This window comes from Macrotis lagotis, chromosome 4 (assembly GCF_037893015.1).
Source record: "Macrotis lagotis isolate mMagLag1 chromosome 4, bilby.v1.9.chrom.fasta, whole genome shotgun sequence".
Taxonomy (NCBI): Eukaryota; Metazoa; Chordata; class Mammalia; order Peramelemorphia; family Peramelidae; genus Macrotis; species Macrotis lagotis.
In genome coordinates, this window is record NC_133661.1 from 224,693,720 (window position 1) to 224,708,792 (window position 15,073).

General features: G+C 38.3%; 2 protein-coding genes across 3 annotated transcripts in view; one reads left to right on the forward strand and one right to left on the reverse strand.

Moving 5' to 3' along the window:
• Positions 1 to 691: 691 nt before the first annotated feature.
• FAM181A (family with sequence similarity 181 member A) lies at positions 692 to 1,528 on the forward strand. Its single transcript, XM_074232057.1, has one exon. The coding sequence runs from the start codon at positions 692 to 694 to the stop codon at positions 1,526 to 1,528; it is 837 nt and encodes a 278-aa protein (XP_074088158.1).
• Positions 1,529 to 10,108: 8,580 nt separating this feature from the next.
• ASB2 (ankyrin repeat and SOCS box containing 2) overlaps positions 10,109 to 15,073 on the reverse strand; it is a 74,754-nt gene continuing 69,789 nt past the window's right edge. Inside the window, exon 9 of one of the 2 annotated variants that reach the window (XM_074235475.1) lies at positions 10,109 to 14,361. In XM_074235475.1, the coding sequence (XP_074091576.1) occupies positions 14,225 to 14,361 (137 nt within the window). In that variant the 3' untranslated portion in view covers positions 10,109 to 14,224. The remainder of the gene's footprint in view (positions 14,362 to 15,073) is intronic. The other variant, XM_074235474.1, reaches the window with a different exon arrangement.

Sequence of the window (15,073 nt, forward strand, 5' to 3'; positions counted from 1 at the left end):
CTGAAGATGGAAATTGAAGGGCATTGAAGGGGAATCCAAAGGAGGTTGTCGAGGGGGGAAGGGGGAGCGAGGTGCACTTTCCAAAGCCAGGATAAGCTCTCAATGTTGCAGCCGCTAACGCTAATGAAATAAAGTTTGTGGGTTAGGCCTTTAGGTGCGAGCCCACCAGGCAAGTCGGCAAGTGTGAATGGTGGTGGGTGGGCGCCTGCCAGAGGTGGGAAATGCATCAATCGGGTCTGGTTTGTCATGTGCTTCCCACAGTTATCTGTGTCCTAGGGATTTGGCTGGAGTTTGTGTGTGTGTGTGTGTGTGTGTGTTTTATTGAACGGATATACATAACATGGATCTATGTTTTAGCATGGTTCTACATGTAGAACCTAAATCAGAATGCTTTCTGTCAGGGGAAGGGAGAGGGAAGGGAAGGAGGGAGAAAAATGTAAAACTTAAAACCAAAAACAAATGGGGAAAACTACCATTACATGTAGTTGGAAAAATAAAATGTTAAAATGGGAGATAATGCAAATAAAGCACTTTGCAAACTTTTAAAAGCTAACTAAATACTGGCTACTGTTCATCACTATTATTATTATCATCGTTTTATTATTAGGTCTGCCCTTTGTCCATCTGCTAAGCCTGGAGGCCAGGGAATAGCAACTCTTCATGGAAATCTCAGGGAGGTGTACCCAGGGAGATGGCATCCGACAGTGAGGTAAAGATGCTACTTAATTTTGTGAACCTAGCCTCCAGTGACATCAAAGCTGCCCTGGACAAGTCTGCCCCTTGCCGACGCTCTGTAGACCACAGAAAGTATCTGCAGAAACAGCTCAAGAGGTTTTCTCAGAAATATTCCCGGCTGCCAAGATGCTATCCCAATAGAGGAGGGGAATCTCACTCAAAAAGGGGGCCTGAGGATGGCCGTTGCCGCACCCCCTCTAATGGCAGCACTGAGAAGGGCCCTGGAAATCCAGGAATGGAAGAGAATTTTCCTGAAGAGCAGGCCCTTCAAGAACAAATTCCAGAGGCCTCCAGGCCAGACCAAGTACCCATGAGGAAAAGACAGCTGCCTGCTTCCTTCTGGGAAGAACCCCGGCCTTCCCAAAGCCATTCTGGAGGTTTAGATGGGCTCTCAGTCCATAAGGAGGTTCCTGCCCATGAGGGGAAAAAAAGCAAAAAGAGACCTGAGACCTTGGGTTCAGAGACTGCACCTGTACCTGCTTCTCCTAGGGCAGAGAAGGAATCTCCTAAGGTCCCTTCAGCCTCCCTCATGGGCCGAATGAGTGCCTGGAGCTGTTGTCCATTCCAGTACCATGGACAACCCATCTACCAGAGCCCAGGAGGCCTGCCTCAGTCTCCTGTGCCAGGCCTGGGGCTTTGGAGAAAAAGTCCATCTTCCCCAGGGGAGATGGGCCATTTCTGCAAGGAGCCTGGTAGCCCCAGCCAGAAAGTTTATAGACCAGTGGTCTTGAAACCCATCCCCACAAAGCCAGGGGTTCCACCTCCCATTTTTAATGTTTTCAGCTATATCTAGCTCCAGGTGAGTAACCCTTGGAAAGTACTGACCACCCTAATCTAGTGAAGATCCTGCCAGGTCCCTTGGATTCCTGGAGAGGAAAGCTTCTCACCCCCTCACCCATAGGGGAGATGGTCTCCCTGAAAAGGCCATGAGGAACATTGAGTGGTTGACTTCTGCAATATTCATGAAAAGCACATTCAGAGGCTCACTGGGGGTATTTAAGATAATTATTGTCATGAAAGGGAATGGGGAGGGAAAGGGAGGGGTGAAGACTATTTTCCCAGTCAGCATCAATGAGATCTGGAGCCAGTACTGATCAATCATCAACCAGTCAGCATGTCTGAAGACAATTGTGACTCCATATAACTCCATCTGTACTGTAAACAGCTGTTCTAGCATTTGGGGGGTGGGGAGGCTAACTTTTATCTGATAGGTGCTCAGGAAGCAATATTTTCTTCATTTGCCAAGAAATCTGTAAGCCAATCTCATTTTTTTCTTCCTTGTAAATATTAAGAGGGTTAAAAGAATAAAGCAAAGTAATTTTTTGTAGTTTCTAGATCTCTTTAAATTGAATATCAATTCTATATTATTCTTGTTTTCCTTCTCATGGCCTTAGTTTTTTCATCCTTAGAATGATCAGGTTGAATTAGGTGATTCTCAAGGTTCAACTCTGGCTTCTCATGCTTAATTATGGTGTTTCCTTATCAAAGAAACCAATCAAAACAAAAGGGTAATCACCTCTGTCCAGCCTATATCCCCAATCCCATCTCTAAGAAGTCTGAAAGCGGGATAGTTTGTTGACTTAACAATAGGGTCGAAGGTCAGAGTATGGGAAACAAGATGGGCAAATCTAGGTAAGTCCCTGATGAGTTTGCTCTTAAAGTAGAACAGAATGGGAAATCTTAGGCAAATCAAAGTAAGTATAGTCTCTGATGAATTTGGTTAAAACAGAAAAGAAAGCAGCACTTAGCCTGTTTCTATGGTACCTTAATATAAAGCTTAGTTATTTGAAAAAGCTCTAGAGAATGATGTGTTCTGCTCTTTGAAAAGATGCTCAGGACTAAGTCTGCATCCATATGTACTATTATAGCTAAGCATTTGCCAGTTGGGACAAAATGAAACAATCCAACCAGGAGTTCAGAAGCGGGAAGACAAAACAATTGTTTGGTCAATTAAATTTTTCATCTTTTAAAGTAAAAGGTAGTTTTTGACCATGCCTCACTTTGTAAAAAAGTAGAGAATTGAGGCACTAGAATATTTAGGGTCCCAAATTAGTGTTACTCTGCAATATCCAGATAATTAAGACACTCTTGTTGAATATAAGGTTTTAATTTCATTGCAGATATAGCTAAAATGAAAACTATCAATGGCAGGTGCCATCCATATATCTGGTGGAATAGGGAACAAAGCAATAACCTCAGGAGTAGCATCAGCCTAGGAATCTGAGATCCAATCCTATCATTGCCACTAATTTGCCATATGACTATGAACAAATCATTTCCTCTCTGTTTCCTCCTCTGTTAAAGGAGGGGATTGGACAAGATGGTCAAGCTTTGAAAATGAGGTGATCATGTTGGAGAAGGAAGTGGACTGAACAGGGATGGGAGAAATTGGAATGGTATGGACTGCACAAAGGAAAGGCTGAAAGGGGATAAGTTTAAGGGCAGTGAAATGGAGAAGCAATGCACCAAACCTGGGAGGATAACTAACATTTTGGAAATAATCAGGATGCAAAAAAGATCTCAGTAGTCCAGGATAATAGACTACATTGAATAAGGCAACTTTAACAACAATAAACATAAATTCCTATAATGGGATAAAAAAAAAATTTTAAATAACTCTACAAGGAAAAAGTAAACAATGGTGTGTCTGGATAACTGTACCCATGGAAAAAAAGAGTTGGGAATTTTGGTGTGTCGATTTACTGTGAGTGAAAAGTATAGAGTTATAGACTTCATTCAGAGGAATATCGTTTCCTTAATGAGGTTGGGGTAAGAGGGTTACTGATTCTCCTGCTTTACCCTGATCTGATCACATTATATATAGAATATATAGAATATTGATTCTGGATGCCATATTTTAGGAATGACGCTGACAAGCCTTAGTGCTTCCAGAAGAAACAAGATGTATGGGGAATTAGAAATTATGTCAAATGAATAGCCATCAGTTGATCTGAGAATATATAACCTAAAGAGGAGAAGCAGGGGTGAGCTAAGATTGCTTCATTGAGCACTGTCTTGAAGTATTGTAGAGTTTTCTTGTGGGAGAAGGGTTTTCTCCCACTTTTCTTCTTAACCACAGAGCATAGAAATAGGGGACAATGGATTAAAGTGTCAAAAAAAAAAAGAAGAAAGACAGGTCCTGGGTATGCTAAAGTTAGAACCTCTCTGCTAAGGGGAGTTGGTTGTTCAATTTTCAGTGTGAACTTCCTACCTTAGAAGTTACTAATTCTACAAATCAGGGCTTAAGTTGGTTGCTGATTGACTACAGTCTTTAGTAGGATAAGAATTTTTTTATATTTTTAAATGCAACAAAACTTTATTTACAAATGTAAAAAAAAATCATTCTAAGCTACAGGTACAAATAGTATGTAATATACTTTGAAAACTTGACTTACCATTCTTACTCCTGCTGCCACCAGTATCACCAGCACCAGCACCACCACTACCACCACCACCACCATCACCACTATTATCACTACTTCTACAACAACTACTGCTACCACTGTAAGAGCCCAAGAATGTGATTTAACCTTTGGACTCACTTTACATTATAGCTGTGTAATTCGGGAAGCTAAGTGACAAAGAGGACTGAGTTCTAGGCATATCAGAAGAATTCTCAGAGGCTTACTAGCTATGGTAGTAGGTCACATCACCTCTGTTAGCCTCAATTTACTCATCTGAAAAATGGGGATGATAACACCTGTGTTCCCAATGTTGTTGTGAGGATAAAATGAAATACAAGGGTCTTTCTCTACCAGCTTAATTGTTTTGAAAGTGGTCATTTTAGGCCTCTTTCCCTCATTTCTGTCTTATCTAACCTTAATAACTAGATGGTCTCAGTCAACTTGTTTATCTGGAAAAGATCTAGCTGCATCCAGAGGTATCTCCAGTTGTCCTAATCCATATCTGACTGCTGGATCAAAATGCTTTGGAGGAGAAAGTAAGGCTGGTGACTTTGTACAGCACCTCCTCACTCATCCAATTCACTTGCAAGTCATAGCATCATCTCCCTCATGTCATGATATCACCTCCCTCTTGTCATGTTTTCTTCGAGAACAAAGGACAATCCTCAATTGTAAAATACCTAAAACAATGCCCAGCTCAGAACTGGCACTATATAAATCTTAGCTATCATTAAACACTTGTCCCTCTTGGTCCTTGGGTTCTACAGATGAAAAGAAAGACTGATAATATTTGTATTACTTTCCTCACAGAATTTTTTTAGCTATAGAAATGTGAGTGATCATTTTCTTTGGACTGGGCTATGATTTTACTAATATAAAATGTAGAAACTTCCATTACCAATGTAGACAAGTAACCTGTAGTTTTCAAGAATTATGTGGGTAGAGCGATTAAGGGCAATCCCTTGATTGCATGTTGATACGTATCAGAGATGAACTTGAATCCAACTCTTCTTAACTCTGATGTAATTGTCTATCCATGCTGCCATGCTGCCTTGATCAGTTTATTATTAAGTTTTATTAGTTATAACCCGGCTATCAATTACTCCAAGAGATCTTTTAACTTCCAAAGTTCTTTCATTTGCACAGAAGGAATATTTGCAGAAAGCTGATTGTTTTATGTAATTTCCATTGCTGGAAGAGGAAACAGGTGTTTATTGAACATCTACTTCTGTACCAACATTCTACTAACTGCTTTAAAGTTATTAACTCATTTGAGACAACAACCCTGTGAGGCAGGAGCTATAATTATGCCCATTTTATGGATGAGAAAACTGAGGTAGGCAGAGATACCCAGGATCACACCACTATCTGAGGGCAGATTTAAATTCTGGTCTTTCTGACTTGAGGGTCAACAACTATCTACTGTACCACCTGTCTGCTTCTATTTTTCCATCAGGAAAATTATGCTTGATTTTAAGAATCAGTATAAAAGGGCAATGCCTTTGGTGATAGAAGAGTTGAATTTGAGATCTGGGTCCACTGTTCACAACCTGTGTAACCTTGCACAAGTTATTTTTCCTCTCTGAATATCATTTTCCTCATCTGTGTAATAAGATTAAACTAGGTCATCCCTGAATCCCTTTCATTTCTAAGGCTCCCAAGACTAATGATTACCCTGGAGTCTGTGACTAGCAATTGCCTCAAAGGGATTAATCAGTCCTATGGCCCCTATTAATAGGATCATAAGATCATCGATTTAAAGTGGACATTGGAGGTCATCATATCCAACCCACTCACTTTACAGATGAGGAAACTGAGACACAGAGGATTTAAGTGACTTACCTAGAATCAGAGTTTTTAATCATTTGGGGTGGGATTGGAACATAGGTGTCTCTAATTCCAAGTCCATTGCCCTCCCTTACCCAGTATATCACGCCTCTCAACCTTTTTTCCTGCACAGACTGAAGGGTATATCTGCATGTTTGTTTTCAGTCTCTTTTCATTAAAAGGAGGGGTTCTTCATGATAACTGTCCATCCAGTCGACTAAATCAATCCAAAATATTATTGACTGAAGGAACAACTTTTGGATAATATATGGTTGGGTATAGATATAGATATATAGATATATAGATATATAGATATATATATACATATATATATATGAATAATATAAAGAGACCCAGGCTCAGTTTATATCCAATTAATTGCCATATCTTTTCAATTGTATTATTATTAGCCCCTCTCTCCTATCTGTTCCTTTCCTCTATTCAAATAACCACTAGCCAGGTTTAGGTCCTCATGGTCTCTTACCTAGAAAGGATAATGCCCCCAAAATATGATTTGATAATGGTATGCTTGGGGCAGGAGCAACAGGTCTGGAGTCTTTGCCTCAATTTCCTCATCTGTAAAATAAGCTGGAGAAGAAAATGGAAAACCACTAGTATCTTTGCCAAGAAAAATCCTAAATGGGATCATAAAGAGTCAGACACAATTGAAACAGTACAATGCTTATACTACTTCACATTAGAAAAACATGCTTTATTTGTCTGAATAAATCTACTTCAATTAATCTTTCATCAATATGCTTTTAAATAAACTTTTTTTAATCATTTGAGCTTCTTTCCAAGATATGTGATTTTTCAAATGTTATAACAAAAATAATTCTGCCTCTCTAGGACTAAATTGCAGGTTGAATGAGTAATAAGCTTTTTTTTTTGATGGCCTGTAATCATTAAACATTTTCTCAGAGCTATAGAGTTGAGACATATTCAGTGAACATTTGCACCCACAGCTTGTCCCTCTCAGAACTAAGAATAAATTATTTGGCATTAAAAAATTCACTTTAATTGCAAAGGAATCCATTTTATTTGCTCCAATTTAACCATTTTGTATTCCATAAGGGCAAAGTTAACATTGCATATCATATGGTCCAAGTTCACTGGTCATTGAGGAAAACTGATACTATGCTATATTATTTAATAATCAGTATTTCTCTATGATTCATTCTTTTCCTCATTTTTTCAGACCCCACTTCCAGAAATCAAAGAGTTTCTGAAGAGTTGATTCAGTGGTGTGGCCACTCCCAACCCCAAGACTTGTGGTCTTCTGATTCTGTTTGCCCCATAGACAGAGAACCACCTTGATCTAGGCTTTCTCTAGGAAACAAAGTTTTTTGTCCTTACTTTCTATTTATTTTTTATTTACACATTACTAAAATATTCTTGTTTAAGAGTAAACATAATACCCCCTTCCCCACAAAAATATAAAACCTCATGAGAAATAAAGTAAAAGAAAGAGAAAAAAATGTGTTTCAGTCTGGGTTCTGATACCATCAGTTATCTCAGGGTGGATCACATTCTTTATCATAAGTCCCTTTTAAGATTTTATTTACAAATTAAAGGAGTTTACTTTTTTTTTAGATTTTTGCAAGGCAATGGGATTAAGTGGCTTGCCCAAAGACACAGATAGGTAATTATTAAGTGTCTGAGACTGGATTTGAACTCAGCAGGTACTCCTGGCTCCAGGGCTTGGTACTCTATCCACAGAGCTGCCCCTTGTCTTTACTTTCTAGTCGAAGTTATGGGGTGGCTTGGTCTATATGGAGAAGACCCAGTTGGAGGGAATGTGATTGACACAATTTTTTTTTTGTTTTTCTAACTAAGATTGCTAGAGGGAACTGGGTCTCAGAAGAGTCAGAGAGGGGTGTAATCAGGAATGTCTGAAGATCAACCCACTTTCTCCTGCTGCAATGCTATTCTATTACCTGAGTATTAGTGGGGAGGGGGATAGAATGTCTACCAATTGGGAGGTCTTGCCTTGCCTTGTCTTTGCCAAGGGAAGTCCAAATAATATACTGTCAGGCCATTCAGAAGGAAGATACATCAAGGTTTAAAAAGCCCTATAGACCTTAACTCTGGGTCATCCAGAGAGGCCAATGATCCAATTTATTAGTTACTGCTAGCCTAACTAGGAGCAACTAGGTGTTTCAGTAGATAGAGTCAGGTGGACCTGGGTTCAAATTTGACCTTAGATCATTACAAGCTGTGACCCCAGCAAGTCCCAGGCCTGTTTGCCTTGATTCCTGAGCTAAAGAATGAAATGGCAGGAAAATCCCAAATAGGGTCACCAGGAATTGCACACAACTAAAATGACTCAAAAACAGCAAGCTAGGCTAACTAATAAATACATTATTTGATCTTGCTTGGGACCTTGTCTCTCAGAATTTTTGTCTCAGTCGACACCAATAAGTTCATTACAAAATGCAGACTCAACAAAACTGCTTTCGCTTTCAGGATAATGCAGTTTAAGCATCGTGGACAGCAGCAATTAAATTTGTAAAAAGGGAGGTGACTGTCCCTCTCTACTCTGCCAATGTCAGACCATTTCTGGCAGTGCATTTGGTTCTGGGCACCACAATTTAGGACACACATTGATAAACTGGTGAATAACAAAAAAATGATAAAGGTCTTAAAATTATGCGAGGACCAGTTGAATGAGACTAGATATGCTTAACCTAAAGAAGGTTATTAAGCCTATTTGTCTCAATTTCTTTGCAGAGAATTATGTCCTTCATGTTTGGAAATCATATTCTGAGTTTTAATATTCCTAGATTCCATGGAGGTTCATTCTAAGCTCTGAGGTCTTTCCTGATCTCCTCGCCCTGCCTCTTAGATTCCTCTCCTACTTGAAACTTCATAGCATATAAAATAATAAATAAACATCTCGGTGCATTTTTAAAGCCATAACAGTCTAAGACTGAAATAAGATTTAGAACATGTATTTTGTACTTACTCTTGCACATGTTGTGCAAGATTGTAAGATCCCATTTTTTTTCTGTAGATTTCCAACACTTGGCAAGGTGCCTAACATAATATATGCTGATCAAATGATTGATTGACCTATAAAATGATAATGATAATTACACTTGTACTGGCTACCTCATAGTTCAATTGTGAGGAAAGTATTCACTTTTTAAATCTCGAAAAGTTAGAGAAATATCAAGTAGCAGTAGTATCAATCAAGGTTAGCTCTAAAGATCTTTCATCCTAGGTCTTTTGGACTTTTACAAGGAGACATTGCTGCAGAAGGAACTTTTTGTATAAGACAGATAGTTTTATATGGTCCCTTGGCAACTTCCTTCAGGAAAATGTTGGATAAAGAGAAGAAGTATATTAAGAATAAGAATAACAGCTAACTATTGCAAAGTGCTTTACAAATATCAACAACCCTGGGATGTAGGTGTTATTGTTATTAATATTTTACAGATGAAGAAATTAAGGTGGAAATTAAATGACTTGCCAGGTTATACAGCTAATAAGTATTTTGAGGTAAGATTTGAAGTCAGATCTTCTTGACTCCAAGTTTAGTCCTCTACCCACTATACCACCAAGCTACTAATATAAGAGAAAGAAGTTAATATTTCAGGTTCCTCTTTTCCTAAGGAATTTCGGGAAATCCAAGCTCTGTTATGTACCACCTCTAAGACCTCTCTGGTTCTCATTTTCTTCCTCAGTAAAATAGATAATATTAGATTATGTTTAAGCTCCCCATGCTCTAAATCTTATCATGATCACTGCAGCAAGGTGGCACAATGGATAATGTGCTAGGTCTGGAGTTCGGGGGACTCATCTTCCTGAGGTCAAATATGGACAAGTCACTTAGTCCTGTTTGCCTCAATTTCCTCAACTATAAAATGAGTTGGAGAGTATACACTCCAGTATATTTGCTAAGAAAATCCCAAATGGGGTCACAAAGAGTCAGACACAATGAAAAATGTTTCAACAACTCTATAATCCCTTAATACAGAGACCAAAAAAAGAATAGTTTCAAAGCAGTACTTTTTACTAATGCATTGTCCAAATTTACACCTTTATAGAACACACTTATAAATCACAAGGAAAAAAAGTTATGAAAATGATTTTGAAGAGATTTAGTAAACCCCCCCAAAGGCCCCCAAACATCTCAAAAGTGCATCTTTCCCCCCCCACCCTAAAATAAAAAAAAAATAGAGCAATTCTAAGATTAGCATGGCTAATGCAACACTGCATGCTCACTCAAAGGTTCATGTAACTACCACTAATTAAATCCTTGTTCTTTATAATACAATGAATTTGCTACTCACTCTGACCTTTCAAAGGGTTCTTATAGTTTGGATAGCTACAGGACCAGGGAAATGAATTCACTACAAAGACAGCCCTGCTGAGCCCCTGTAACTTTAGTGGGTAGAGGAGTTATTTGTCATCATATCTCTGTGAAAGAAAACAATCTCTCTTTGACTTTAACAGTAAAAGCCAACATGATGTAATGGAAAGAGAACTGACTGGCAGTCAGGAGACTTGGGTTCAAATCCTAGATCTCTTGTGGCTTTGGGCAAGTCAATTAATTGCTGTGTGCCTCAGTTATTCATCTGTCAACTAAGAAGGTAGGACATTTTGATCCCTAGAGATGAGCTTAGCGTAGCTTTATGGAAAAAGTATGCCAGGTTTCCTCATTTGTCAAGTGAAATAATTGGATAAGAACTCCCTTTCCTGCTAACATTTTATGGTCACATGAGCAGTAGAAAAAATGATCATAAGGTGAGAAAATGTCAAGACCATCATCATGATCATTCCTTGTGTCCCTCTTCCTGAGGGAGGAAACCCTGAAAAGTGGGATTTCTGCCCTCAGATTAGAGAGGATCTTGATTTTCTAATCAGAGTCTATTTCTTTACTTGACTCAGTATGTAAAAACAAAAACTAAAATTCTCTCAAATTTGCATTTAGTCTAACAATTCCAGAAGGAAAGCAAAATGGATGGAAAAAAAGTATTCAAATTACAACATGTAGTTGGGTGGAACACCTATAGTGTTTATCTATGCACAATACCTAGGATAGAAAGTACAAATGGATGATAAGAGTAGTTCAGAATTAAACAGAAGGAGAGTGGATTGCCTTCAGGAAATTGTAAAACTTTTTGAATGACTTCAAACTTTTCCCCAAAACACAAATTCATTTTTGTGATAATAATATTCAATTGGTGTTATTATGTGCAAGATATGGAACATGACAGTCTCTGAAGATTTTAAAGTGAAGCTTTTTCCACTTCACTTTTCTTCACTTACCAAAGGTTTCTAGTATGAGAAATTCTGTTTGTATGGTTTGCATGATTCAACAAGGTCTTTCTTTTCCCTCCCCATCCATCACTTCATTCCATAAGATAATTCTTGAATTATCCCTTTCCTGGGTTCTAATGTCAGAACTTTTGACCTTCCTAATTGTTTTTTTTTTCTGTTTGGCAGGGTGGAAAATTAATTCAAGATACAGTGTTGGTGAAGGCAGTGTTTTTCTCATCTATAAACTTATGAAATCCACTGGACAGATGATAATCTAATGGAGTCCTATAAATTAAATTTCACCATTTGGAAAATACAGTTGTTCATTTGAGAGCTAAGTTTTAAATCTCTTACTTAGAGCAATTTCTGCTCCAACTCTATGAGATCTTTGGCAAGGGCTATAAGCTAAATGATCTCCAAAGTTCCTTGTCACAAAAAGCTTCAAAACAAGTGCTTTATACATGCATTTAGTTTTATGCTTTGAAAGCAAGTATTACTAACCTATCAGAGATTCAATTTTTCTTTTCATGGAGACACAAGGCTTCAGAGACTATTCTTATATTGGAGATAGAAGAGATCTTAAAAATAGATCATCTCATCCAACTCTTTCATTTTACTGTTAAGGAAACAGAGGTCTATGGGAGAGGAGAGACTAGATCAAGGGCAAATGAATACTGCTAGTAAGCAGCACTGGAGCCAAACCTAGAACTTCTTGATGTCCAGGCAAATGTCCTTTCTGCAAAGTCACACAGCTCCTCAAAACATGGTGATGCCCCTGTTTCCTTTCATCTGGCAACTTGGAAGAGGCTCATAAAAATAAAATAAGCATTTACCTCTCTGGTGTTATTAGAAAAAAGATCTATGCAAATGAAAAGTGTTTTAGGACAAAATAAAGCAAACAAACACAAAGAAAGAATTAATCAAGCTCATCCATTCATTGTGGGAATGAGCAAAGGTAGGGATAATAAGGAACATAACTGCAATGAACATGGGCCTCACCAACCAGTATATGTGTTGAGTGAGATCAGGAAACTAGGGGACATAGTGGATAAAGTGCTGGCATTGGAGTGAGGAAGAACTGAGTGTGAATTCAGTTTCAGATTCTTAAAAGTTGTGTGACCCTGGTCAAGTTGCTTAACTTTCCCAGACCTCAGTTTCCCCATTTGTAAAATGGGGTGTCAATAGTAGCTACTTCACACAGTTGTGAAAACAATTTGTAAACTGTAAAGCATTATCATCATTTTTAGAGCTCTAGGAAAGCCCTGTCATCATCACAGTACATTTGCTTATAACATAGTTTTTTTTTTCCAGTGTTTTGACTCCTGTAGAAAAACAGTTGTGTGGGAATGAAGACTATGTCTCTATGAATAAGAGAGTTTAAGGGACTTTCAAAGGTGACTATGATATAAAATGTGACCCCATAGACCCTCTCTATAATGAATCATCATATTTCCCTGGTCTGTAGATTATAGAAAACAAGTCAAAAGGAAATATTTCTGTATGAGAAATGGAAAATGGATATGACCTGTATGGCCAGAGTTGCTTTCCTGATGGATGTGTTCATGATTCTCTTACAAACAGAAATCAGTGACCACAATGCTCTCAGGAGTAAACTTTGACTATCAGGATGATCCAGAAGTTGGGGGTCATAGCACCTAAATACTTCTTTTATACAAAGGAAGGTTTTGTAGGGTTAAGAGAAGGGAATCATGGGGAAGGGACACAGATGAAGATCATCAATATAACATTTATATAAAAAAAAGTTTGGGAGGGGGAAAAATTGCTGACGAGAGTCAAGTCTAATGTAGGAGGTATCCATTGTATTTATCAAGACTTTTAGGCAAATATTTCACCACAGTCCCCAATCTCCAATCACAACATGTTGAGAAAAAAGCTGAGAAGGAAAAAATTTGAATACAGAAAATGAAGAAACAGAAAGCATAGGATATGAGATGGAGGGATTAAGTCTTGCTTGCAAGGAGTCATCTTTTAAAATGCTCTTGGTTCTTTAAGTGGTTCAGTGACATGATTGCACCACAACAAGAAAACACTAGGTGGTGCTCAGAATAAAAGTATAAGTGATTGGAGAAAAATGTGCCAAACTTAGAGAAACCTATGATGCAGAGGTTGGAAGGAACCTTGTCAAGAATTAAGATCTGCCCCTGATTTTATAAAGGACCAAGTTACTGAAACCCAGAGCAGGGAATGACTTGTCCACAATCTCACTACTCTTAAATGACAAATTTGGGATTCCAATATTCTGAGACCATAGCTATGATTCCATCACCTAAGGACTTTACCAGGGACAATGCAGAATTACTGCATAGCACATGAGATTAAACCAGATGCCTTCTGAAGCCCCTTGTCACTCTTGAGATTTCATGATTCTTGAAGTAAAATATTTAACAAAGATTTGGAGAGGTGGGGGGAAGGGGAAATGAAGCCACATTAATCCAAGGAAATCTGCTGAGATACTGTGAAAGGCTAATGGGTTATTCTAATCTTTAGCAACTCTATCACAGCATACCAGGCAAATGTTGCTTTTGTTTTTCTATATTTCCTGGACTTCTTGAGACTTCTTTTATCTTGACCACACCTCAAGGGCCTGGAAACTCTATAAAGTGATAAATTTCCTTTCAGGTCAGTTTCTACTTGTGCTAGAAAAGTCTGGAATTGGTGATAAGTCAATAAACGTGTCTTCTAGTCTGGAAATCCTGTCATGGCAGTATTTGTGTAAATCTCTCTTGCTCCCATCCCCTTCCCCCTCCCCCAGCCCACCAAGCTCTTTTGTTTTCCCTCTTTGTTCTTGGCCTGTGGCCCCACCAACACCAGAGTCTGTACTGGTCACTGTGATGGTGTAGCTGTAAGCATGATGAGCCTGAGGTTCTGTCAGTTGACCATCATCACAGGGAAGACATCATTTTTCTGGTACTTAATCACTGTGCTGCATAAAACTTGAAAGGAAGCTCTGCTTTCCTCCTGCATATGCCAAATTACTGAGAATTATCATATTGAAGATATCTGATCAACCGACCAGGGAGTGGCAAAGTGTCTATGAGTTTGATGCGGTATTTCCCAATGGCCTTTCGAACTCTCAGACGGCACAGATGAGCCAAGGGTCTTGGTGGCTCTAAAACAAAAGGAAAATAAAACTGAAATCAATGACTTATTATTTGAAGACTTGAGAATTTCAGACCCTACCTGGAGATTCTAGCTTTAGCAATAAGAGATTGAGGGCAAGGGGTTCGTTGGCTCTTACCTCAGTTGAATCAAACTTCTTGTACACAGCAGACTTAATAAATATTTAATAATTGCTTGTCAAACTGACCTCATTGTTAAATCTTGACTTCTGAGATCAATCAAACCCTACCTTATATCTATTAAAATTATTCTTCAAGAGTCCTGAATAATTAGATGAGGAAGGAAGAGATTATGTAAAGAGTAAAAACAGGACAGTGAAGTAGAAAGAATTTGGAAGCAGAAATCTAGGGTTCAAATTTTGGGTATGACACAGACTAGCTCTGTGATACTAGGCAAGTCATTTAATCCTGGTGAATTTAAATGGATTAGAAAGCTACTTATATCCTGGGAATATTTTGAAGAAAGAACTTTATAAAACTTTATAAATACTGGAGTTCTCTGTAAAAGTGCTATTGTTAGAGATAGGCTATGTGATATGGGCAAGTCATTTTTCTTTGATTAAAAAAAAGTTTTCTCCTCAGTAAAATGAAGTGTGCACAAAGTAATATCTAAGGAACCTTCTAGTTCTATCATTCCTTATTCTATACTCTAACACCCTGTGTTTTAAGGTCTCCTTCCAACTCTTAAAATCTAGGAATCTA